This window comes from Nannospalax galili, unplaced genomic scaffold (genome assembly GCF_000622305.1).
Source record: "Nannospalax galili isolate Female #2095 unplaced genomic scaffold, S.galili_v1.0 scaffold150, whole genome shotgun sequence".
NCBI lineage: Eukaryota > Metazoa > Chordata > Mammalia > Rodentia > Spalacidae > Nannospalax > Nannospalax galili.
The window spans coordinates 1,715,147-1,742,510 of NW_008329320.1; the positions used below are offsets into that span (position 1 = coordinate 1,715,147).

Genomic DNA, 27,364 nt, shown 5'->3' on the forward strand with positions numbered 1-27,364 from the left:
CATTTATATGATGGAGTTTTACTCAGCAGTAAAGAAAGATGAAATCATGAAATTTCCAGGTAAATGGATGGAGCTAGAAACTGTTATATTAAGTGAAGTAACACAGACTCAGAAAAAAACAAACCAACAACAACAACAACAACAACAACAAAAGACATATGTTCTCCCTTGTATGTGGATCCTAGAACCAAATCCTGATAAGTGAGTATGTATCCAGACATAACTACAGGAACCAGAATAATGAAAAGGAATTGGGGAGGTAAAGGAAAAGAATGAACCTGAAAAGAGAAGAACAGTAGGAAACAGGTGCTAATAAGAGAGATATGGATAAAAATTGTGTTAGTTTAAGGGAGGGAGAAGGGAAGGGTATACAAGGTAATTAGGGGATAAAGGGAAAGAAGGAGCTCAAGAGAGGTAGGACCATAGGAGAAGTGTATTATTAAGGGAGAAAGGGGAGAAATGGGGGCACCTTAACTGGGAAGCCATAATGGAGGGGTGAGACAATGCAAGAGATGAATAATGCCTAGCTAGTTTTGAAATACAGAGGGAACCATATTACTCCAACAACCTACTGACAAATTATACATACCAGATCAAGAAATATATGTTTAGGTAATGTTTATCTGAGAGCAGTTGGTCTTTGCCCAAGATTTATCTACATGACACAAAGTAATTAAAAGTACCAGACTGGTGGAACTAACCTTGAATGTTTAGCAGTCATACTTTGAGGCCTATACTAATTTGGTCAGAGGGACATAAAGGACAGTTTTTGCTCCTTGCCCTCCTAGGTCAACTAGTTACAGGGTTCTATGAGCATTTCTCAAAATGTCCTGTAATTGTAGTGTATCACCTGTCCTCTTGATCAAGGAGGCTGAGGAAACCCCACAAGATGGACTTGAATCAGTGTCCAGTCTACAAAGATGAGGGTCAACACATAGGAATCATTTCCTCCATGCTTCCAAGCGAAGCCAGCCATGGTTGAATAGGACCTTTGACTTATCTTCACATAGGTGGAACTGCTAAAAGAAAGGAACCAGGGGCTCCTCCCAAGCCCATGTCTTCCATGAGGAACAGATCCTCAAACAACCTTAAGAATAAAAATAAATTGGTTTATCTGGGCCAACTGCATGGTCTTAAACACCCAAAAGGAATTTGTGACCAAAAATTAAAGGGCCCAATATGATTTTTAAGAGTACCTATGTATAGCTAAAGGCTACATTACAAGCAACAATGCCAATAGGAGATACCTTCTTTTGAGATGTTGGCCAGGGTGGCCAAAGGGACTCCCAAATAGTAACTCAGCATAGAACTGGGAAAATGAATGGCAGATCCCAATCTTATCTAAAGGAATATTGACAACTGATAGTTGCTAGATGGAAAACAGCTGACCTTCCTAAAACAAAGACCTCTAAATAGGCTGACTAGATTCACCAGATGGACAAGTAGTGGGGAATGGCTGGGGGTGTCGACAACACAGCAGACAGTAGCAGGGATATCAGAGTATAAGGGCTCTAGTGGGGGATGTGAAGCTATGGGAGGGTGCCATCTGGGAAGTGGGTGTATAGTTGAATAAGATGGTTTGGGATGTTCTGTGTGGTATACACACAAAAAAAATCAACACATTTTTAAAAATGTATTATATTTGAGGAGGACGCATGGAAATTTACATCATTTAAATTAGTAGAGGTGATAAACAGTACCATTGAAATCTACCCATGACTTTATAGACATACACAGGCACCAAGGATCCAAGTGCAAGTGATTATGACTAGTAATAATCAGATACATACAGATTAGACATGCATGTGCCAACATCTCAGTGTTAGTAGCAAAAACAATGGGTCTTTTTGCAAGGAACAATATATTCTAAAATGAAGTGGAGATCTTTTTTAAAGGAAAAAACTCATCCAGTTTTATGTCTTATAGGGCTTATACTGAGTTCAATATTGTATAACTGTATTAATTCAACTCTGAACCTAGAAACTTACAGCCACTCTTGCTCTGGGGTGTGTTACTGAACATGTTAAAGCTGTAATGAAATGCTTCTTCTAATCATGCAGTTATTAAAAATTCAAAAAAGAAAGAAAGAACGATAGCTGAGCAAGCTGTGGAAGCAAGCCAGTAAGTATCATTTCTCCATGGTCTCTGCTTCAGTTCCTGCCCTGACTTCCCTCAACGATCAATTGTGCCTTGGAAGCATAAGATACAATAAACCCTTTTCTCTCCAAAAAAAAAGACCTGATAAGTCTCAAGCTTATAGGGAATACTTCTCAACTCATAGGCACAAGAAAAGACTTTCTGAACAGAACCCTGGTAGTTCAGGCATTAAGACCAACAAGTGACAAATGAGACTTCTTGAACTGAAAAAGCTTCTCTATAGCAAAGGACACCAATAGTTGAGTGAAGAGGCAGCCTACAGAATGTGAAAAAATCTCTGCTAGCTGTATATCTGACAGTGTTAAGAATACATAAAGAATTCAAAATCTAAGCTTCAAGAAACCACCCAATTAAGAATTGGGGCAAGGAACCAAACTGAGAGCTCTCAAAAGATCAAACACAAAAGATGTAGAAATATTTTTTTAAATGCTCAACCTCCTTAGCCATCAGAGAAACATAAATCAAAAGTACACTGAGATTTAATCTTACCCTGGTCAGAGTGGCTAAGATAAAAACTGAAAACAAATTCTGGTATGGATGTGGACAAAGGAGAACATCTGTTCACAGTTGGTGGGAGTGCAAATGGAAACATCCACTATGGAAATCAATATAGAGGTTCCCCCCAAATCTTCACATGACAGGGCTGTTACACACATAAAATCTCATTGACTGGGGCTGGAGAGATGGCTCAGCAGTTAAGAGCACTGACTGCTCTTGCAGAGGACCAGAGTTCAACTCCCAGCACCCATGTGGCAGATACGAACTGTCCTTAACTCCAGTTCCAGGGGACTCTGAAACATTCTTCTGACCTCCGTGGCATTGCACAACATGGGTTCACTCACTTACATGCAGGCAATACGTTCATACACATAAAATAAAAATAATTAAAAATAAAATATTTTTCAAAAATCTCATTGACTGTGACTACATGCTCAAGACCTGTGTGAAACAAATCAGCCAAAATCTCATCATGGAAGCAGGAAGGGCTCATACATACCTACCCCTAGCTGAAGAGATATTGGCAATTGATGGCGGTTGGTAGAATGGGAATCAGCTTTCTTAGGGATGTGAGCCAAGAGAGGCTACCCATGTTCCAGTAGATGGTCTTATATCCATGTCCATACAGGCAGCACTAAGTGGACTCAGTTGGTTTAAAATTAAAGCATGAGAAATTGGGAGGGGGAAGGGGGGATGGGGGTGAGGGATTGGAGGATGGATACAATCAAGACGCATTATATAGAGATATGAAATTCTCAATAAAAAGAATTTTGAAAGCTATATTAAATAAACATAGAACATGAAACTCTAAGACAGAAATATAAAGAAAAAGCTTCTAGATCCTGGACTTGGCAATGTTTCTTTAATATGCACCACAGGCACAGCTAAAAAAGAAAAATTAGACAAATGGGATTCCATCAAATTAAAAAGTTTCATAGAAAGCCGGGCATGGTGGTGCATGCCTTTAAACCCAGCACTTGGGAGGCAGAGGCGGGTGGATCATTGTGAGTTCAAGGCCAGCCTGGTCTACATAGTGAGTTCAGGTCAGCTGGGACTACAGGGAAACCCTGTCTCAAAAAGACAAAAAAAAAAAAAAAAAAAAGTTTCATACCAAAGGAAAAACGCAAAATAAAGGGCAAAGCAATGGAAGAAAATTTGACAGATCCTACATCTACTAATGAGTTAATATCCACAATACCCAATAGCTTACTATAACTCATTATCAAGAAATCTCCAAATAATGTAATTTAAAAATGAATAAAAGGCTTTAATAGACTTTTCTACAAAGACATAAAAATGGCCAAAAAATATATGGAAAGAACATACAGCATGAGTACTCATCAGGGAAATGCAAGTCAGAGCCAGAATGAAAGACCATCTCACACCTATGAAGATGGCTATTATCAAAACAAAACAAGAACAAAAACAATGAATAATAAGTGTTGAAAAGGATATGGAAAAGGGAGACTTTTACATGGTTGGTGGGGATGTAAATTGTGCAGTTAATGTGGAAATCATATGGCAGTTTCTTAAACAAAAGTGCAAATAGGACCATCACAGAAGAGAGGGCAGAAAGAGGCAAAGGTGTGGAGGACCAGAGCAGTAGAGTGTCCTCTGTACATGGTCGGACCACTGTACTGCTGAACTCTCAGCAGCTGTGGTTGCCTGCACAAGACCTGCATAAGATCAAGCCAGTCAGCATTCCAGCATGGACTGGAAAGGCACTTATGAGCCTGCACTTCTAATCAAGGAGCCATGGATAGTTGATGGCTTCTGGGGGAGGGAGAATCTGTTTTCTGTAAGTTGTGGCTCCTGGTAAGTCAATTATGCTCCAGTGGATTGCCCCACACCTAGGAATATATGGGCAACACAAGTTGGAGTAAATGGGTTATTGAAAAAGAAGAGGATGCAAATTTGAGGGGTAAAGAGATGGGGGAAGAGTGGGAGGTAAATTTGTTCAAAATACATTTTACAAAATTCTCAAAGAAATAACAAAAATATACAAAAGTAGAATTACCATTTGATCCAGCACCTCACTTCTGGGTCCTTAGCTGGAGATACTAAAATCTGTATCTCAAGATGTCCCCCATCCATGTTGAACAGGCTGTAGGGGTCCAGTGAGGATCACATATCCTGTATCCAGTTGCTGGTGAGGACTTCTGCCAGCTGAGCACCAACTCCAGGGCATCAGAGTCCTGCATCCATATTAAGGGAAATTTTCAAGGAAGGGGTACAGCCCATGAAGTTCACAGTAGTAAGAATTGTTCTGAACCTGCGTTTTAAAAGAATGTTTGCTGAATAAAGAGTTTGTATTTTTCGTGGGGGAAGAATGTATAGTTGGTTATGAAAGAAGCTCCTCCTACCTAGTAGAGTTTATGGTGATTGAGGTAAAAAAATTGATGTTGCATAAATTGCCACTCACATGCCCTTTTAGTTTTGTTTTTGTACTGAGTTAGTTCACTCAAAGTGCACAGTAGACTCTTCCTTTATTTGGAGCTAGTAGCCAATCAATGGTCAGGGAGGTTGGGTCTTCTCTTTGACATCATTTGTTCTTATCTATACCATCCCACATCCCCAGCATTCAAAACTCTAGAAGATGATGGAGCGTATCCAATAGGACAACTTAGATGGATATACAGGTTTCTTTGGTGGTTGTGAAGGCATATCTCAGTCTTCACAGACTCCTAATCACCATGAATACCAAATAATTCTATGGGAAACTGAAGAAAAACTGAGCCAATTCTAGAAGAGAAACTTGAAGTTGTTTTATACAAATCAATTCCTTTATCATTTGGTCAATATTCTTTCTCTTATAAGGGTTAAGGGAAGAAATTATTTCCTGGTTGTATATTACTTTGAGCTTTGTGCCTGTTGAGGTTCTATTAGTAGTAATTTAGTGTTACATTGATAACATTTCTTCTACGGGATAGGTAAGGTAGACTTCAGTTTTTTAGCAATCTGTGAATACCCAGAAAATCCACATGAGCCAGTACACACACAAGAGTTGCTGAAAGGTTGCTGTCAGTGGTTTTCTTCTTTGACATTTACAGATTCCTAAAAAAAGGAAAATTACAGAGATGTTTTGGGATTTGTGACTGAGATTTTCTATCTTAATTTCAAATGGCTTAAGCTAGGCTATGGGAAGTTGTGCTGCCATTCATATGTGCTGTGCCATCCAGCTGAGTGCCCATAAGTTAATTTCTGGTATGAAAAAGACCTCAGTGTCTGAAAATGTCCAGCTCTGACTGTGACTATCTGAAAGGTCTAGGCTATTCAATTTGCTCCCATGGTATATGGCATGCTCTAAGAACCTATGCCCTGGCCTGAATAAGTTTGTCTATTTTCTTTATTTTCATGTTATATATGGAACATTGAATATTTGAGAAGAGTCTCTCAATAGTTCTAGATATTAAGAATTGAGTGACTTCTTAGAGCTGTTCCTAGGGCTGGACCGGGCTGTGTGTGTAGCTGTCAGTGCCCAAGAAGGAAGTGATTACTGGCCTGTGTGGTCTATGCTGGATGTGGAGGGACACATCAGGTCACACTTAACAAGAAGAGTTGCAGTCAATAAAGCCCAAATTGGAGGGAAGGAAGATGGAGAATTTGGAAAAAAGCTGTGGCTTCACCTCACCAAGAAAATCAGAAAAAGACAGAGGTTCTAAGAATGGCCAGATGTTGAGAAGTAGATCCAGGAAAAATCTACCTCACCAATGGTAGTCCAGCCATCCTTTTTGTAGCCAAATTGTGTTTGATTAAACCTATCTTGTTCCAAATGATCATCCAAAATTCTATTCTTGAAGCTAAGCCTACTCAAGCAAGAAATACAGACCTGAAGTCAGAAGGACTCTCCAGGCCTCAGCTGTAGTGGTGAGTCACTGACTCTGGATTAGGCGTTGGGAGAGTTAGGTGTAATTGTTCTTTTGATATAATGCATATTCTTGGACCTTTCTTTTTTTAAAAAAATGAAAAATTTATTGAACTAATTATAGATTCATAAATAATAGTAACTATAAAGAAATATCTTACATTCTCCACCCAGTTTCCCCCAACAGTAACATCTTGGAAAACAATAGTCCAATCTCACAGTCAGAAAATTGACATTGAAAGAATATACTACAGGTGTGTGCATAATTAGTTTTACACAGTTTCATCAAATATGTAATTTAATGCATACAACAGCAATCAATATATTGAAGAGTTCTACCCCCATGAGGCTCATTTGAACCTTGAAAGTCACACCAACCTCCCTACCATTCTATGTCCTAACTCCTGACAACCACTAATATGTTCCAAAATGTGTAAAAAATTGCTATATATATATATATATATATATCTCCCAGGTGTAGTGGTGCATGCCTTTGATCCTAGCTCCCTGGAGGCAGAGGCTGGCAGATCTCTGTGAGATCAGCCTGGTCTACATAGCAACCAGGCCAGCTAGGGCTACAGGAAGTCCCTGTTTCAAAAATAAAATCCAAGAGACAAACAAATATTATATATGAGGCCAGAGAGATGACTCAGTGGTTAAGAGTACTGGCTGCTCTTCTAGAGGACCCAGGGTTGTTTTTAGCACTCCACGTGGTGGCTAATAATTCTGTCCATAAATCTAGTCCCAGGGGATCTGATACCCTCTTCTGGATTCTGTGGGCATTACATGCACAGGTGCACTTACATACATGCAGGCAAAACACACACATAAAATAAAAATTAATGAAATGTTATGTATTTTAAATATACATATATATTATATAAACAGATTCATAGCACATAATCTTTGTGGATTGGCTTGTTTCATTCATAATAATTTCCTGGAGAGATGTTCCACTTTCTGTTGCTGAATAGTCTCTGGTATGAATGTACCACAGTTTCTTTAACCCCATCACAGGTTGGAATTTTGGCTATTATGCTTGAAGTTGAAAGAGTCATTAGCTGCAGACTTTTGTGTTAATGTATGTCTCCAATTCTCTGGAAGAAATGCCCAAGAGCCCAACTACTGGGTCATATGGTAACTGCATATGTAATTTTGTAAGGTATTGCCAAGTTGTTTTCCAAAATGACTGTGCCATTTTATACTCCTACCCACAGTGTGTGAATGACCCTAGTACTCTTCATCCCACAGCATTTTATTCTATCTCTGACTTTCCTTAGTCATTATGATAGATGTGTAGCAATATTCCATTTTAGTTTTTATTTATATCTTCCTGATAACAAATGATGTTGCTTTATTTTTCAGATTTTTAATGTCATATATATGAATATACATACATATATTCATATATATGTATAAATATATATCCTCTTCATAACTTTTGATTAATTTCCACTGGGTTAGTTTTTTGTTTTGTTTTTATTGCTACCCATGAGTTTGGAGAGTCTTTATACGTTCTTAATATTTATTTGTTCATCTAATTCAAATTACTTCTTAACATGAGCTTCTTCAGGAAAGGATCTTACTTATAGAATGGTGTTTTATTTAGTACACAGAATTTCCCCAGCTTTAACATGTGCGCATGTTCATTATTAGCATTCTATTTTAGGCCTGGGAGTGGAGGAGGTAAACATGCTGAAGAAAGTGTAGAGTTTGTAAACAGAAGCGGATGATCACTAAGCAAGCATTTGGCTCGTTAAACCTGGATATTGGATGAATGTTCCTAAATGAGAGAAGGAGTCCTCCAGGACAGTTAAAAAAGGGTCAGCTCAGTGCTTGTGGGACTTAGACCCCCATCAAAGCCAACTCTGACTGTCAGCATGTGGGCTTGTGTGTCTTGGATGGTTACTCTAGCCAACAGGGTCTAACTAGTTCCTTTTGTGAAAGCTTTTCTCCTATAACAAGACATTTCTGTGAGGACTGTTCAGATAATTGTTTCTTTTCTGGTTATTGACAATTTTTGTATGAAATGAACTCATTCTGGCAGTGATTCCTTCCATAATGAGGCGAGAGACAAAGAGAAGAGAGTTTCGGGGCATACCCAGTGCTGGCATGACACTTTATCTGCATTGGTCCCCATTCTGGCCTAGCTCTGATGAGAGAAGCAGAATGCCTTTGAAACCCCATCAGGACTGTATCGGTTCCAGGGTCCTACCACCCTCAGCACTGTCATTATCTTCAGCAGCTGTGAATTTTGTTAGTCAAAATAGTATATTTCTGGGGTGCCCAAATGAGCCCTCCCTACCCAGACAACGAATGATTAAATGGATCTATCTATGCATTCAGCAAATGCCTGTAGCAGATTTTATACCTGCTGGTTCTAGGCCTATTCTTGAGTTACACACATAACTAAGACATGATCCCGTTCTTCTGAAGTCTTTCTTCTCAGGGAGCTGCAGTCCAAACATGACCCAGGCTAAAAGAAAAAAAAAATGAAGCACAGAGCTTTGAAGTAAAGGAATTAACAGTGGCAATGCCATGGTAATTGCCCCATTTAGTAATACATAAAATCCTGCCTTTGGTTCATAAAAAGAATTGATGGATTATCCAATCCCAAGTGGTCAGCCATAAGCACATGTACACACAAAGAACACTAAATGGACTCAGTAAGTTGTATATGAACATATACATAAATATGTAACAATAATAAAGAAAAGGTCATGAATTTGGGGTCACAGACGGAGTTGTGGGGAGAGAGAGGGGTGGTAATGATGTAAATACAGTCCTCAAGTATGAAATCTTTGAAATAATTTTAAACTAATACAAAAGAATAGTATCAGTTTGACTTTTACTAGAGGGAAACAAACTGCAGAATCTCTTCTTTCTGGCAGGAGCACTTACAGCAGAAAAAAAAATCATCTAAACATAGAGAACCCTAAGTCCCTTGGGATTATAATTTTTATTTCCTGAGCTCCCCCTGCTCTGACTTTCCTTGAAGTCAGGCCTGGGGAGCTCCACAGGGCTAAGAAAAAGCTGTGTTTACTACCTCCACACTACTTAGAAAACAAATTCTTATACTAGACCAATAAACTATAATATACTCTGTATCATTTCTTCCTTTACAAAAATACTTTGTAAAGGCACTATCTTGTAAATAGGATGAAGTTGAATTTCATTGTGAAAAATGACACAAAAATATTATAGACTAGATATTTTTGCAGTATCGAACAATCACTCTAGTATTCTGGGTAGAGAAATTTTCAATATGAAGCCAGGGGCAATGGGGTGACTCAGCAGATACAGGTCTTTTCTGCCAAGCCTGACAACCTGAGTTTGATCCTGGAATCCAAATGGTGGAAGAAGAGAGCTGTCTCTTGCAAGTTGTCCTCTGACCTCCATATGCATGCCATGTCATGTGCATACACACACAAAATAAGCAAATAACGTAAAAACTTAAATGAAACTCTTTTGTTATAATACAGATAGTAAATCAGGATGAGGCGAGAAATGGAGGGGGTGGGGGTAGGAGAGAGGAAGATAGGTCAGATGTTCCAACTTGAAGATGAAGGCAACCTACCCACTGATGCTCTCTAAGAAGAGATGCGACCCACAACATGGAAAATAAGTAGTAGAGCTAGCATTTTAGCTGAGCCACATTGAGTCTCAATTTGTTGGTGGCATAGAGATAAAAGTGGGGTTTATTGAACATCACATGCTCTTAAATTACAATGTAAGGACTGGAAAGAATCAGTTTAAGAAAATTAAGAAAGAAACTTGAACAAAAATTTAACAAATTTGATCTGCACCTCTTGAACTTTACCACCCTGAACAATGTTTGAACGAGCAGAACAACACCCTGCTTTTCTTGCATAAGTCAGAGAAGCACCACTGAGGGAAGATATTCTGGCCCCCAATTTGGGAACTATGGAGGTTGGAACAGGATAAAAGAAGGACATCTAGGGCTGGTAGGAGCTGGCTAGCACCTTTCTATGCAACTGTTGCTCACTCCCCATCCCTAAAGGCTTGGCCTGGACCAGTGGTGAATTCTGACACTTGGATGCCCTTAGACAAGTGTTCTCATCTCTTTCCCTGTCTAATAAAGAAATAAAATTGAATTTATACATTAAATACTTGTTTTAGCTCTTCTTTCAAACACAAACTACGCAGAAGGATCCATAAAGGTGCTATCATCATGCAGGTGTGATGGTTAACATCTAGGGGGATGCCACAGAGAGAGCACAGAGTTCAACCACTACATGACAGCATCTGTGAGGATCCTATCAGTGCGAGTGTTCTCTGAGCTGAGTGAAGATACCTTTCCACTGTACAAATATGGTTGTTGTCACTTTTCTGTACAACACACTTGCAGACTATCTTCTTGGCAAGGCAGAGCACTGTGGTCTCCCTAGTAGAGTTGGAAGTGAGTGCTAGTATGTGCATCCACTAGCACCAATGAGCAGCCAGAGGCATAGATTTCTTCAAGCTGGACTTGGGTATATTGCAAGTGCCTCAGCTAGGATGCCTATTTTCATTTCAAAGAGTTTGTCTCATTCACTGCAGATCAAACATGATTTTATGTTTATATAATAGACTATTTTTCAGAACTGGCCACCATTGAAGTGAATACTGTTGTCTACAGATGAGCAAGTAAAGAACATGGACCTAAGTGTTAGCAGCTAGTAGATGCCAAACACAAACACTACCCTAGGCTTAGGGGTGGACAAAATGTTTAAGTACCTAAAAAGATGAAAAGTTCTCAAAGCTCCATGGTCCTGATCCTGCCCTACATCACTGTGGAGGAAGGAAATGATGAGCATTACGAAACAACAAAGAATATCTTCAAATAGAATATAAATAAAAGAGACATTTTAAAATTCCTTTAGAGAGTTGATAATCTGAATGAGATGAGAATACAGAACAATTGGATTCATTATTGTTTATAAATTACCCATTTATTCATTGTCTACTCTGGTCATAAAAAGCAATTCCACTGATTTGAGATCTAATTCCACATGTGTCCTTTCCCTTCTTTACCCTCTTATAGAAATGTGCTGATGCATTTCTCACAATGAAGACCAGATGTGGAGGAGGCAGCTGGGGGCAGAAGGAAGACCAAAAACAGCTAGATAATCAACCAAGTGGGTAATGAGTCCCACATGCTTAAACACTGACAGAACACAGTTGACTCCGCCTTTAGCTTGTTGGCTGTGGAATTTTTGAAAACCTCACAAACTTTCACATCTCACCCAAGGCACCATGAAAAGTTCTCATAGCCTTTTAGTCCTCACTAGTGAGTTTTCACTGCTGAAAATGTTCAAAAAGAGTTTATAATCCTGCACAATTACCTTTCATGTAAAGCAAGGAATTTGTTTATAATAGAGTTCCCATGTTGTGAACCTCCCATGAGGAATTGAATACGCTCTTTGCAAAGTTCTCTTGATACTGAGTTCCACTTTGTTTTCAGAGCTATCAATGCCTAGTGGTGCATGGCACATCATGTGAGGGAAACAGAGCATGCCAGCTGTCCTAGTTTGTTTCTTCATTGCTGTGAGGCAAACACTCTGACCACTACCAACTTGGGGAGGAAAGGGTTTATTCAGCTTACACCTCCTGGGTCACAGTTCATTAGGGAGCCCAAGGTAGGAACTCAGGGCAGGAACCTGGAAGCAGGAGCTAGAGTACAGGCTATGGAGGAACACTGCTTACTGGCTTGTTCCCCTGGCCTCTGCTCAGCCTGCTTTCTTATGCAACACAGGCCCACCTACCCAGGGATGGCACCACCCACAGTGGGCTGGGCTCTCCCACATCACACAACAATCAAGAAAATGCCTCACGGGCATGGCCACAGGCCAGTTCAATGGAGATAATTCCCCAATTGAAGCTCCCTCAACCCAGGTGTGTCAAGTTGACACTAAAGCTATCTAGCACACCAGCCTATGAAGGGAGTTGTAGTAAATGACTGCTGAAGTCTCTTCTGATTATAGAAGGCTGTCTTTTATGATGATCTGTGTGGGAATGAACAGCTCTTATTTATGGAGTGGGAGCAGATGCCTAGTACCTCCTGCTTCAAGGAGCTTATGCTTTCTTCTTCGTGATCTCTTTCCTCCTTATGAAGTTTCTACTGGGACAAAAATTTCCTATAAAGTAGCTCCTACTGAAGAAGCACAAGAAGCAAACAGGCTGTCAGTGTTTTGATGAGGATGAGGATGAGGAAGGATGTGGGGAAAGCAAGACAATACAAGAGAAGAAAAAAGAGGAAGAGGGACTGGTAGGAAGAGAATCAGTGGGAGTGAGGCAGATAAAGAGTTACATTATTTGCATTTATGGAAAAGTCATATTCCCATTATTATGTACAATTAATATATTTTAATAAAAACACTACAGAAGGAGTCTTCTGTCAGTCATCTCTGTCATGGCGTACTGACCACAGTTCAAGCCTGAAGGGCTTGGGAACCCCGAAGGATAGAAATCAGGATACGGGGAATGCAGAGGTCTATGTGCCAGTGCATGTTTATTGTGAACTGAAGCAAGGTTATATAGGAATCAGATCTGGAGTAACCAAGGAATAACTAAGGATACATCACTAAACAGAAAGTAACCAAGGAATAACCAAGGATACATTATGTTACCACCAAGAATACATTACTTCACCAACCGAAACTCACACAACGTTTACAGTATCTAAGATTCAGCTACATAATATTTATAATATCTTAGATATAAGGTGTACTGTTTGTGATTACTTTCAGCAACTACTATAATTCATTATTTCTATTACAGAAACCAAGCTAATGGTGCTGAGAAACTCCAGTGCCCATAAACTGAAATAGAACTCTTTGGTTATGTTTCCAAGACTGCCAATTAATCAGGGAAGCATAGCCTGTCAACTCAGACCACAGAGTAGAGAGCAGGGAAACTCCCAAGGTGGATGCGTTCTTTCTCCAATGCTTAAGTCAAGGCAAGCTGCCACAGCCTAATGCAGCAATGGCTGTGCCCATAATAATAGTAGCTCCCAACACATCCCAATACCTGAACTTAGTAGGACACTGGGTATTTTGCAGTTTGGAGGAACCATGCCTCCAGGATGGGAGGGGATCAAGATTGGTTAGGATTCCTTTACTGAACCATGCTTGCACAGGCCTCTTCCAGAAAAAAAAAAAAAAAGGGAGCCCAGAAGGCTGACTACTGGCTTATTCAGATTTGAAAACAGATGGTAGTTTGAAACATTCCTATGAGCTTCAAAGAAGGGGCAAGAAGCTGATAGGGAAATAAAGAAGGGTATAAAAAGTAAGAAATTACTGATTGTCTAGAGATTTCTTTGGGGATTCATACTTCACCATGCAAAGTAATCAGAAAAGAAAATAGAATTGTACCACAGATGAGGGTTTAAGCATCTCCTCTTTACAACCCCCTAGAGGGCTCCCTCCAATGTTTATACAATCTTAGATTATTCTTCATGAGTACTATATCGGAGTCTTAATTGTTTTTAAGGAAAACCCACAATTATAGATTTTGTGTTTACTTAGGTGTAACTACTTCATTGACATTGTTTAATGTGCAGCGATAGTGAGACAAAAGAACCGTTACAGCACAGTGAGCACTGAGGAGAAATCAGGATTTGGCTTTGGTTGTTTCAGTTGAATGTCTGAGGCAAGGCCTTGTGGGGGGGGGGGCATCATATCCCAGATGCTTCAGAGAACTAATGAGTGGAATTTGCTAAGTGAGGCAGGTTTCAGCTCAGGACAGGAGGGAACCTCACAGCAATACAAAATATACCTAGAAAGGTGAGCACTCCCTCACATTGAGTGGCCAGGTTAAGGCACCAGAGATTAGGATGGGAGTGTGAGATTTGACTCTTGGCTCCCATGATCTGCTCCTGTCAGGACTACAAGGTATAGATTAGGATAGACAAGAGGTGGCCAAGACTGTCTTCCTATGAGGAATCTTCCAGGACTAGGTTGATGTCTCTCTGTCACCCCAACCCCATTTGCTCATGTACTTACCTCATCAGACTTCAGCTGCTTAAGCAGGTCTAAGTACACTGAAGCTTTTTAGTCTTGACTATCACTTGGGTTAAGCATCTGCTTCACAATGTATAGAGTAACACTACTAGTCTATTTTGATTTTCTGTAGTCCTATTTCAAGTGATGATGTGATTTCTTGTTATATAACAGTATCCTGGTATTCTAGGATCATTTCATACAACATCTTTTCAATTTGCTTCATGATTCTGTAGCTTTTTTTAAGATTATGCCTTACAAACCCTGATCTTCACATAGCAAATAATTTTCATACGGAAACCTATTAGTCACCTTGATAATTTTATTGTCATTTTTCAGATATTTTTCACTTTTGTGAACCAGGATGCCTTGAGCCTTCTACATTTTTCTCATTTGTATATTCTTGTGTCATGTGTTCTTACTCCATGGCAGACATTGTGGTCAATATGAAAGTACATAATGTAGCCCAGAGAAAATCCTGGATTTTCTACTGACTGTATAGGCTTAGTAACTTTGGGGAACTTATTAACAAGCAACTCTGTGCATCCATTTCCCACTTGTAAAATGAGAGAGAAACATGCATTTTAAACAACTGTGAGGCTAGACAATTTGGCATCTAAATATTAATATATACTGCCTAGTCTTTGGTGGACACTGAAATACAAGAAAGAGGAAGCTCCTATTTGTGTGTGTGTGTGTGTGTGTGTGTGTGTGTGTGTGTGTGTGTGTAATCCAGAACATCACATATGCTAGGAAAGTATCTTACTACTGAGCTATACTCCTAGCCATTTTTTACTTTATGTTGAATCAGGGTCTCTTTAGTAGCCTAGGGTGGCCTTGACTTTACCATTCTTCTACTTCAAGTTCTGGAGTAGCTGGGAATCACAGGTGTGCCCATCACAACCAACTACAATATGTTTTTATAATAAAAGTCTTGTTTACTGAAATAATGCATAACTTTTAAAAATAAACATTTCTCTAGTTTTTAAAAAAAAATGTGTATGAATGTATTTCCTACATGGATGTAGGTACACCTGTGTCTTGCAGTCCCCAAGGAGGACAGAAGAGAGTGTTGGATCTCCTGGAATTGGAGTTATGGATGTTGTTAGCTACTACATGGATACTAAGATTCAAACCTGGATCTTCTTCAAGAACAGCCAGTGCTCTTAGCTTCTGAGCCATCCTTCCAGCCCCCCAAATAAATATTTTCTGAACATCCTTATAAGAGTCAAGGGCCTGGAAAGATGGCTCACCAGTTAAGAGCACTGGCTATTCTTGCAGAAGACCTGGATTCAAATCCCAACACTCACATGGTGTCTAACAACTGTCCCTAACTCCAGTTCTGGGAGATCTGACAGTCTCTTCTGGTTTCCATGGGCATTGCTCAACACAGGCACACTTGCATACATACAAGCATAACATTCATATACATAAAATACTAAAAAGACTCAAATTTGACTCATTTTGCTCATTTATTTAAATTGATCTCATCTTCTATTTCACACTTGTATTATGTAAGAACATTTTACTCAAATATTATTAATCATGAATTAAACATACAACCTTGCATTTTTGCAAACACAAGTGGATAATATTTTATACATAAATATATATAGTATATTTGTGTACTTAGCATACTAGCTAATGTCTTTTGTTTACTGTTCAGATAGTCTTGGTAACTCTAAGAAGCAAGAGCTACAGCGAGAGAAGTGGGAAAGGAACCACTTGCCAAGCAAAAGCCTCTCCCGGCGCTCCATCAGCAAGGAGAGATGGGTGGAGACACTGGTGGTGGCCGACACGAAGATGGTTGAGTACCATGGAAGTGAGAATGTGGAGTCCTACATCCTCACCATCATGAACATGGTATGACAGATGGCACAAAGATGGAAGTTGGTGAACAGCTACCCTTAGAAATGCCCTTCCTTTCCATCAAAAAATATTTTTGCTGGAATAGTAATCCTGGCTTGAAATCCCAAAATTTGGCAGGCCAAGGTAGGAGGATTGCAAGTTTGAGGCTAGCCTGGGATAGGTAGTGTTTCAAACTAATGAAATTTACAAAGAAAGATTTTTGTTCTTTAAAACACACATGAACACATGTGCATGGGCACTCAAATATGCACATACTTGTCTGTTTCTTGCTTAAGTGAACAATAATGGAAGTTCAAGGCAGTTATATCCCTGGGGAAAATTTATAATTCATCATTTGCATACTTCTATTATTTGCCAAGTGACTTGACCCTTTTAGTATGTCTTTGTATCATCAGTTTCTGTTAGTATTAAGTCTGTGAGAAAAGTAAAGAAATAGAGCATGATTTCCTTGAGGTAGTGAGAGCTAGAATTAGAATATAATTGCTTTGCAGTCCCAAAGTTCAAGCTTCCCTTATGCATTATCCCTATGTGTTACTTTCCCAGGAAGGGTGTCTGTTCTAATGTGATGGCAAAAAAATCATTTTCCTGAGTAGCTGATGAAGAAAGAGAGGAAGACCTTGGACTAGGGGAAAGGTCAAGGAAAAGAAGGGATAAATCTCTCAGATACCTATCCAATCCATCACCCTGAAGGGGTGTCTAAATATTACAGTGTAGAATGAAATTTGTACATCTTAGAACTACTCCAAGAATTCATAAGCTATAAGAATATTTATTTGCCTGCATTCTAGTGTTGGCATAGGTATATACTATGTATTTTGTGGAGTTGAGAATTTCCATTTCTGACTACAGGTTACTGGGTTGTTCCATAACCCAAGCATTGGCAATGCAATTCACATCGTTGTGGTTCGGCTCATTCTACTTGAGGAAGAAGAGGTAAGGAATAATTTCCCTCCACTCTTCTTCCCTGTGCCTTCACATTTCCTCTTTCTCTTTCATTTTTTAGGAGACTTCTTCACAATCAAGAAAGAGATCTATACATAGGTATTAGTTAGCCCAGAAAGGAGGAAAGTGTTATTTCACATATTTATATATAATACATATGTAAACACACGTATATATATATATATATATACGTGTGTGTGTGTGATGGTTTTAATGAAAGTTAGGATAGAAATGGAATGATGGACCTTTTCTGCCATTAACTTATCTGTGGCATATTGACATAGATCTCAAAAATTTGAGGCTTCTTGTTTATACTTTTGATTTTGAATATTTCATATAGCTTCATAAACTTGCATATCATCTGCATGTTGAGGTTCCCATTGATAACTGAAAGACAGTCTCTTCTTTAAGCTCCACCCTCACATCCAATTACGTTCATGACATCTCAATTTCCATGTGTCATAGCTCATTCAATCAAAATGGAATTCTTTTTTCTTTACATTTTTAAATTTTTATTGGGCTTTTGTACATTTCATATAACAATTCTTAACCAAACTTAGACCCCCTCCCCACATCCATACCCCATAAACCCCCCACCAGAACTCAGGTATTCCTTTACACAAGTTAAGTCTTATCTGGTCAAGTATTTATGCCCAGATGTCCTTCAGTGTAAATTCAGTCACTGGAGTCCAGTTAGCCATCTAGAGATTGTGTCTAAGGCATACTCTCTCTCATCCAGCATCAATCAGTCTCCAGTGGTCTAGGGCCAGCCTACCACCCATTTCTCTCTTTCCCTCTGGGCCCTTGTTTGTGTTGGCATAGGTCTTACTCTTGATGCCAGTATTGCCACAAATTCACATGTGCAAGCTTCCAGTGGTCTGACAGACTCTACTTTCTTGTGTTTATGATCCAGCCCTGCCTCTTACAATCTTTCTGCACCCTCTTCCACAATGGTCCCTGAGTCATGGGTGGGTGAGTTTCAATATAGGAGTGCCATCCAAAGATACACACCCTAAAGTCTCTTATTCTTTAAAACTTGGCCAGTTGTGGTCGTTGTATAATGAAGCTTTACTGGTGAAAGTTGAGGGATGCATTAGTTTTCTCTCTACCCCTTGTCCCGCTATGTTCCATGTAGAGGTTGTAGGTATAGAGGTTCAACTGTAGATGTGTCACCTATGGAATTCTTGATTACTTTCTGCCAAAATCATTTCAAATTTTTCTCTCTCCATTCCTGATACCACTTTCTTACTCATATCAATAAAAATGCTACTATGGGGTAGTCAAGATGACTCAGAGAATAAAGGTGCCTGCCTCCAAACCCAATGACCTAAGTTTGATGCCTAGGACCCACATGATGAAAAGAGACAACCAATTCCTGCAAGTTGTCCTTTTACCACCACACATGTGGCTCTCCCACACACACAAAAAAAACCCCATAAATAAAAATATAAAAAAGGGGGCTGAAGCAATAGCTAAAACCTCTTGCACAGGACCTGAGTTCAGGTCCCAGAACCACGTTGGGTGACCTGGGGATTCAATGCCTCTGATCTTTGTGGACACCTGCATTCACATGCACATGTCCACACACAGACATCCACATATACACAAATAGTCAAAATAACATAAATTTTTAAAGAATGTGACTATGTATGTACCAGTTGCATAAACCCAAGAATCATCCTTGATTTATATTCTCCTTTCTTCCTTCTTTCCTTCCTTCCTCCTTTCTTCCCTCCCTCCCTCCATCCTTCCTTCCTTCCTCCTTCCCTCCCTCCTCGTTCTATTTATTTTTACTTTATTTATTTATTTATTTATTATCATTCTCATATCTTCCAATCCCAACAACAAAGATCACAGTGGCCCCATATCCAAAGCTTGTCTCAAAAAATCTACTGCTTAACATTTCTTCAACCATCACACTAATTTAAACCTTATTATATCTTGCCTGACCTATTACAGTGAACTCCCAAATTATTTTCCAATTTTAATCTTGCCTCTGTAGTCTATTTTGTATGGAATACTATTTTAACTATAGCTATAATTGACAACTTTAATTTTATTATTTTAATTAATTATTTGGGAGCTTCATACAATATATTTTGATTATATTCTTTGCCTCCTCTAACTCCTCCCCAACTCCTCCCAGATCTGCTCCCACCTCTCTATTCATTCACACTTCATGTTCTTTGTCTTTTCCCTATTGAGTCCAGTATGTGCTGTCCAAATACTACTAAACATTACTAAGTGTCGGAACCTGCCCTGGATTGTATGGAACAACAAAGGATCACACCCTTGAAGAAAACTGATGCTCCCTTTCCCAGCAGCTATCAAATGTAAATAGCTTTTCATGCTCACCTCCCCCACCATGCTGGAGTTTTGTCTGACTTGTGCTTGGGCAGGCCTGGGGCATAGTGTCACAATTACTGTGAATTCACATGTGGAACTTTCCTGGTGTCTGGCAAGCAGTTATCTTATAGTCATCTACCACTTCTAATTCTTACAGTCTTTCCACCCCCTCTTCAACAATGATCACCAAGGCTTTGTGGGGGGGAGTGATATAGATGTCCCATTTATGGCTGAGCACTCCATAGTCTCTTCTCTGCCCTTTGACCATCTGTGGGTCTCTCTGTTAATTTCCATCTACTGCAAGAAGAAACTTCTCTAATGAGCATTTAGAGATGAACTAGTCTATAAGTACAACATTAAGTCATGAGCAGTCATCTTAATATTATGTCCATTTGGTAGAATATTGGTAACAGGTTCTCCTCTAGTGCCCAGGACTTTTCTGGCCACAGATTTCTGGTCCTGATAACAATGCCAGGCAGGGGTTCCATTTCCTAGAGTATATCCTAAATCCAATCAGAGTGTGGTTGGTTCGTACTATAGCATTCTTGCCACTATTCCACCAGTGGGCATATCTTGCCAGGCCAGTCATTATTTTAACTCCAGGCATAAGACTGATGAGTACTTTTCTTCTCCATTATCCTGCATAAGACTTTGTAGCACTATGAGAGCTAATCAATAGGGATGAACCTTCCAGGTCAGTACCCACTTGATTTCTCCATTTTATAACTCAAATATGTGTTGTCTTTAACAATAGGGTCTTAACATTAAGTTCTGGAGGGCATATTTTAGGGATCTCAGATTGGCAGTTGATATATTATTTCTCTATCTGTGGTTCTTTTGTTAAATAAAAAAAAAAACTTAGAAGTCAGACAAAAATGCCTATCATTGCCTGTCTGACCCTCTGGGAGCGGAGCCCTGATCATTAATTGTTATTGATTAGGACTCAGGGTGGTAAAGTTAAATACTGGGCGATAGAAAATTGATAGGATATACAAATGGTTTTTGTCAGAAAAGATAAATTAAGCATGTGTCCAGCAGAGAAGATAGTCCGAAGCCAGTGGAACATTAACTGACTTTGTACCTAATTTGAGAATCTCGTCTTGGCATGTTTCCCACTGCCTCTATAGCTGCATTAATCTGATTTCTTGCATTTGTCCTTGTACCAGTTTTTCCATCTTTCTTGACTTCTCACCCACGAATTAAAGGTATCTTTCACTTATGCTAACTATATATTTGCATAAGAATTATATTTTAACTAGGCATAGTGGTTCACACCTACAATCCTAACACTTGGGAAGCTAAGGGAGAAGGATCACTATGAGTTCAAGACCTGGGTTAGAGATTCAGGTCTTTTGTTAAAAAAAAGAGGAAGTAAGAATTCTGCTTTTAACTTTTTGAAAGTTTTGCTTTGCTACTTCGGAGTATAAACTTACACTTTTTCATAGTGGTTGGACACATGGGTGTGTTGGAATACAGATGTGCAGAATGATCAAGAATTTTCAGATCAATACAAGAAAAGTTTTTCTAGGAATGAGAAGGAAAAATTTCACCTTCTGTAGTCCCAGTAAAACTCCAGGTAGAGGGGCTAGAGAGATAGCTCAGTGGTTAAGAACACTGGCTGTTCTTGCAGAAAACCCGGGTTCAAATCCCAGAACCCACATGGCGGCTAACAACTGTCCATTTTCCAGAGGATCCAATGGCCTCTTCTGTCCTCTGAGGGCACTGCACTACACAGGTGTACTTACCTATATACAGGCAATACATGCATATGCATAAAATAAAAGTAAATAAAATATTAAAAAGAAAAACTCCAGGCAGACTTTAAAATGTGATTTCAAAAATCAAACCCACAGAATTACACATCTGTTAGTTTTCAGATACCACTGGGACCTGGGATCTGAATGCTGCTTTCTTGCTTCCAGTGAAACTGTTTCATGGAATCCAATTGGCCACCTTCTCCTTGTATTGGTTTGCATTGTTTTCTTCTTCCTAATTAGGTGTGAATCACCATGCCTAGTTAAAACATAATTCTTCCCTGATTTTGCAAGTATGAAGGGGAAAATAGTTTCCTTGCCAAACATCCTCATTCAGGCTTTTATAAAATCGCTCAGAGGCCCAAAATTCACAAGTTGACAACAAATTTAAATTCAAAATTCTCATTTTCCTGATTTTCAAATAATAGTTCTATTTTTTATATCTTTGACTAAAAAGTAACTAAACGATGACTAAAAGCACTGATTCCAATGCAGGAAGAAGTACAGAGTGAGTGACTGGGTTCTGCCTTCATTCAGTGTGCAACTCTGAGAAAATCACATCCTTTCTCCATGCCCCATGAACCACATGGCAGATGCTATGCTACCCACTGAGGAGACAAATACCCATATAAATCTAATTTCCTGACTCAGAGGAATGTGGAGCCTACTGTCAAAAATAGAAGTTTTAAATTGAAATTATCATGTCCCTAAAATTTTATGTATTTGGGATGTGGAAGGATATGTGAATATCTAAATTGGGTTTCAGAGTATACAAAGGAAGGAATTAACCAATCAGGAAAACTGTTCCAAATAGAAGAACCTACTTGAGCTCTGTCTTTAGTATTTAATCTAGCAGTGTCATATGGGGGGCAAGGAAGACATAACTGATATTGGACCACAAAACTGGAAGATCAGATATCTTACTGTACTGAAAAGAGAACTATTATGCTGATGGCAAAAATAACAAATGACGGCTATCACAAGTGAAAAATATGCCCACAGGAAACCTCTGGCCTCCACACACATGCAGACCCACATGAATAGATACAAACACACACATGCACACACATACAATCAGTCCATCAATCAATCAATTAATCAATCAATCAGTAAATCAATAAAAAAGGAAACATGCTTCCTCTAATATGGGCTTGTCTCCTGTTTCCTATCTCTGTATTTGGCCTTCTGATTCTCCCCAAGCAAAGAAGCTAGAGACCTGGAAGTCATCCACAGCATTTCCTTCTCTCTCTCTCTCTCTCCCCCATATCCCATCCATTATCCGGTGCTGCCAGTTTTATGTGACCATCTCCATTTCTATCACTTTAGTTCAAGCTGGTGAACTCTGTCCTGGGCTACGGTTATAGGCGTATATTTCTGGCCAACCTAAACTCAGTTTGAGTCCTTTCAATTCTGTTTTCTCATTGCAACTCAGATAGTCTCAAAATGGGTTGTATCTACCCCCTTGCCACCAATCCTGCAGCTGCCAGCCCTAGCTTAAAGTGGCCCAGAGATTTTCTGACATGCTCCACCTCACCACCTCATCCCTTGTACACCTGCCTTATGATGGGGCGCTGTAGAAACTGTTTTCTCATGCTTTCTCCTGCCATTGGTATTTTCATTTTTGTTTTTCTTAGTTGACACTTTAATCCCTCAGATTTCAGATTAGGTGTCAATTCACTGGGAAAAACTTGCATTATCAACACTCATAAAACTGTGCATTTTTTCTTCAGAGCAAGTATCACAGTTACAATTTTATACATAAGTTTGATTAATGCAGATTCTTCCATTAGTATGTAAGACCTGCATGAATATGTAAGGATATCATTTAGTTCCCACAACAATGCCATAGATATATTGCTATTTTGCTCATTTCATAAGGACTCAAAGTTCTTGATGGAAAATAAAAAGGCCCAAATAGACAAGATTAGGGTCATAAGAAGTTAGAGACTCAGTTATACAGAGTTGTGTAATGTGTTCAAGAATCTGGTTCATCTCCAGCTCTCTGGAAGAGGAGAGAGGGAGGGAGGGATAGAGGGAGGAAATGAGAGAGAGAAAAAGAGAGAAAGGGAGAGAAAAAAACAGAACAGTGACAAAGATGGGATATCAGTGAGATGGATCCCAGGTGGCCATGCCATCCAGCAATGAGCCTTGAAGATACCAGGCTAGTGAGACAGAGCAGAGGTATGGCTGGTAGGTAGGAAGGGCATTAGTGCCTTCCTAGAGGATTTTCTCTTGGCCTAACAGATGATTTAGCATAGAGTTCACTGCATAGAGTTCACTTAGCATAGAGTTCACCTAACAGATGACTTACATAGAGTTCACAGCCTGTTAATTTTTAGAAATTCAAGCTGTTTGGTTTCTACCCCCACACTTTCAACTGTGTGGATCTGTCATAGCATGTATTTGTTTTATCATGATAAATGTAAAAAAATTGACAAAGAATTTTAGATCAGTATCTTTTCATTAAGCCAAATATTTTCCTGATAGTTATATGATTTCTTTGTACATATGATAAGTTTTCAAATTTTACTTTTTACGCTTGTCTCTTTGTCCATCATCTTTTGTTCAGTAGCCTACGCCTGTTTAACAGAGCTTAGTCAGACTGCAGCAAATCAAAAGCTGCAACTAGGAATTCTAAGGGAAATTACAAGATTTTTCTTTCATTATAAGAGAGCTTACACACACAAATATGTATATACATATATTATATAATATATATGGATTTAAGCCACATGGTTGGATAATGTCCCCCCAAATAGCAATAGACTAACAAAAAAACCATAAAAGTCAAGGGATAACTCTTTTGAGTTGTTGGTCAGAGGTGTCAAAGAAACCCCCAAAACAATAAAAGTTATTGTTGTTGCTCTTGGTTGTCTGCTAGAACATGAAGATAAGACCCTGTTGTTGAATATGTCACACACTTTGGTCACAGAACTTGGGAGAAGCTTCCTCCATGAGGGCTAACTCTCACAGTGTCAGCTCTCACATTATCACTCTGCCAAGGGAGAAAAATTATCAACGATCTTACCCAGCTTTAAAAAGCCTGAGAACAACAACAATGACAGGACTAACAAGATATCCCCTGACAGTGCAATAGTGATACCTTTATCTTGTATATAACCAGCAGCCATGTATTTCGACCTAAATCTTGATCAACTGGAAGGAATTCAGTCCTGGTACTATAAACCTAGCCAAGAACCCATGGTTGGAAAAATCATAGACCCTAGAGGAGAATGTACTGCTACCATGTTACTATAGTAATACAGTTTCCAACTACCCTCTAACTACTTATCCTTATACCCATAGATAAGTACAGCTCTCACCTCTCCTCAAAGAAACCTCTTTTTGCAACAGATGGAGGTTATTAGAAAGATCCACAAATTGTCAAAATGCAGAGAATAAATGACCATGGGGTGCCCAGCCACAAATGGAACACGTATAACACAACCCATATACCTAAGACTCAGGAACATTGTAGAAGAGAGGGTAGAAAGACTGTAAGCACCTGAGGACTGGGATGCCTGCTGCTTGATAGTTTCTTCTGGACAGAATAGGATCATTATTCCCATGAACTCTCAAAATGTGGTTGTGTAGACAAGATCTACATGATCCAAACTAGTTGTCATGCCAACATGGATGGAGGAAAGTTTTATAAGGCCTCACCCTAGATGAAGAGTTATAGTCAGTTAGTGGATGTTGAAGGAAGCAGAAACAATTTTTTTAGGACCAAGACCCCAATCCTAATTGGTCAGCACAAAACACATGCAAATCAGCACAACACTACTTGGACTCAGGTTTTAGGTGTGTTTAAATAAAGTAATTACAGAAGAGGCAATGAATTTGAGGTGGGGTCCATGGGAGGAGTTGAAGGGAGAGAGTAGAAATGATGCAGACAGTGTACTCATGTACGAAATTCCAAAACATTTTTTTTTAAAGGAAGAGTGCAATTTGTAACAAAAACCATGTTCTTGCAAAATCATTTCCTATTTCTGTGAGCTGCAGCTGATGTCTTCCAGGTCAGCTCCCCATCTTATAAGATCACATATTCAATGTACAGAATGAGGAAGGTGGGATGTGAACTAACTAGCCTGAGAAAATGAGGTGAGAAAAGATTACCAAAAGCAAAATCTATTTTTGTTGGTGGAAGAGATAAGAAACAACAGTGTCAATGAGGATTTGTTTTACCAAATCATAGCCAAGTTGCTTTATGGAAATGTTTAGCACAAATATCTCCATGTTGTGACCCAGCAAATCTTTGCATCCTACATATGCTTGGACCACATGGTCTTTGTTTTAAAATTTTTATATTTATTAATTTATTCATTCATTTTATGTATGCGTATGTGTGCCATATATATTTGGCGGTCACAGTGACAACCTGTGAGAAGTAGTTTTCTCTTCTACTATGTGAGTTTGGGAGATCAAGCTGAGATCATTGGACTTGGTATGAAAGCACTTTTACCCACTGAACCATCGTACAGGCACAGGGCCACATGGTCTCAATTCATAATTAAAAACCTTTCCCAAGACACCTGTGATCAAGTGCCTTCAAGTAATTAAAAGGGCAAATGTTTCTAGAATTTAACCTATGTGAAAGTCAGAGATTAAGAGGCTGGAAGACTAGGTAAAAAAATGTGCTCAATCATAGCCTTGTGGAAGAGCTGCAATGTTTACTAGAAAAGTAGGAAGGCCTTGCCATTGAAATTATGTTCAATGCCACAGAATGCGTATTAACCGTCCTTGAGAAACCCTACCCCAATGAATGACACCGAAAGCAATTAAGGAAGACCCTTGGGCCTCCATATGTGTATGTACACACATGTGCCCCCAGATATACACACACAAGCATACACACCACACACATGCATATGCAAAAAGGAGGGCAAGATTCCCAGCCACAATCTTCACAGAAGGAAAAAGAGCAAAGTTGTTGGTGCCCTTGCTTAGATGATGGGCAGAAGCATGAACTAACCATGGAAAACTGTCTCCCTATAATTCCTTTTACATGCAATGGAGTTATTATTACAGATTTTCTACTTTATTCTCAAACTTCTGATCTTTCCCCCTCCTCTCCGGTAAAAAACAGAGCTCGCTTCTTAACTGCCTTACCACAAAACATTTCTCCAATCTAATCTTCATTTCTTCCTGGCTCAACCCTTGTATTCTCCACCTTTCCTCCATTGCTTGATGAATGATCTACATTCATGGTTTTTAAAATGAATTTAATATGTATTAGGACACATGGAATGGCTGAAGAAATTAGAAGAATAAACCCCTGGTTCTAGAAGCACTGAGAAGGAAAACAGGCACAGAATTTGCTAAGTTTAGCCTAGCAAAGCAAGCCATGTGAACCAGGTGGGTCTGAGATGTATTGAAAACCTCATATATGTTATGGGGAGAGGAAAGGGGGGCATTCTGAAAATACCCTATTTCGGTGCTTAAAGATGGCTGAAGGTTGAATAGGTTAACATTAGTAAGAGAGGAGACAAAAACATTTTAGGTAGAGAATATTCAAAAGTAACATTTTTTTTAATTTAGTTAATTTTTGTATCAGGTACGAGGTGTAGAGTAGGGAGTATTTTTGCTTTTTTTTTTTTTTTGACCTATGCCTATCCAATTTCTTTCATATTATTTATTTGTTTGTTTTATTATTTCCTCAGTGTGAACAATGGTTTAATAACTACATATGATTTTTTCACTAAAGATTTCTTTTTTTACTTTTATTTATTTATAGCTTTAACATATTCAATAACAATTTCCAAGTTATTTCTCTTTCAAAAGTGGCTGTAAAATTTTAGGTTCATAGTTGAATTAATACGGTTATACAATATTGAACTCAGTATAAACCCTGTAAGACATAAAACTGAATGAGTTTTTAACCTTTAAAAAAGATCTCCATTTCATTTTAAAATATACTGTTTCCTACAGAAAGA

At 38.9% G+C, this 27,364-nt stretch overlaps 1 protein-coding gene across 1 annotated transcript in view; it reads left to right on the top strand.

Annotated features, from left to right (window-relative positions):
* Positions 1–27,364, top strand: part of Adamts12 (ADAM metallopeptidase with thrombospondin type 1 motif 12) — a 419,706-nt gene that overhangs the window by 222,109 nt on the left and 170,233 nt on the right. The window contains exons 4-5 of the mRNA XM_008835445.3: positions 16,187–16,383; positions 17,239–17,322. Coding sequence (XP_008833667.1) covers positions 16,187–16,383; positions 17,239–17,322 — 281 coding nt within the window. The remainder of the gene's footprint in view (positions 1–16,186; positions 16,384–17,238; positions 17,323–27,364) is intronic.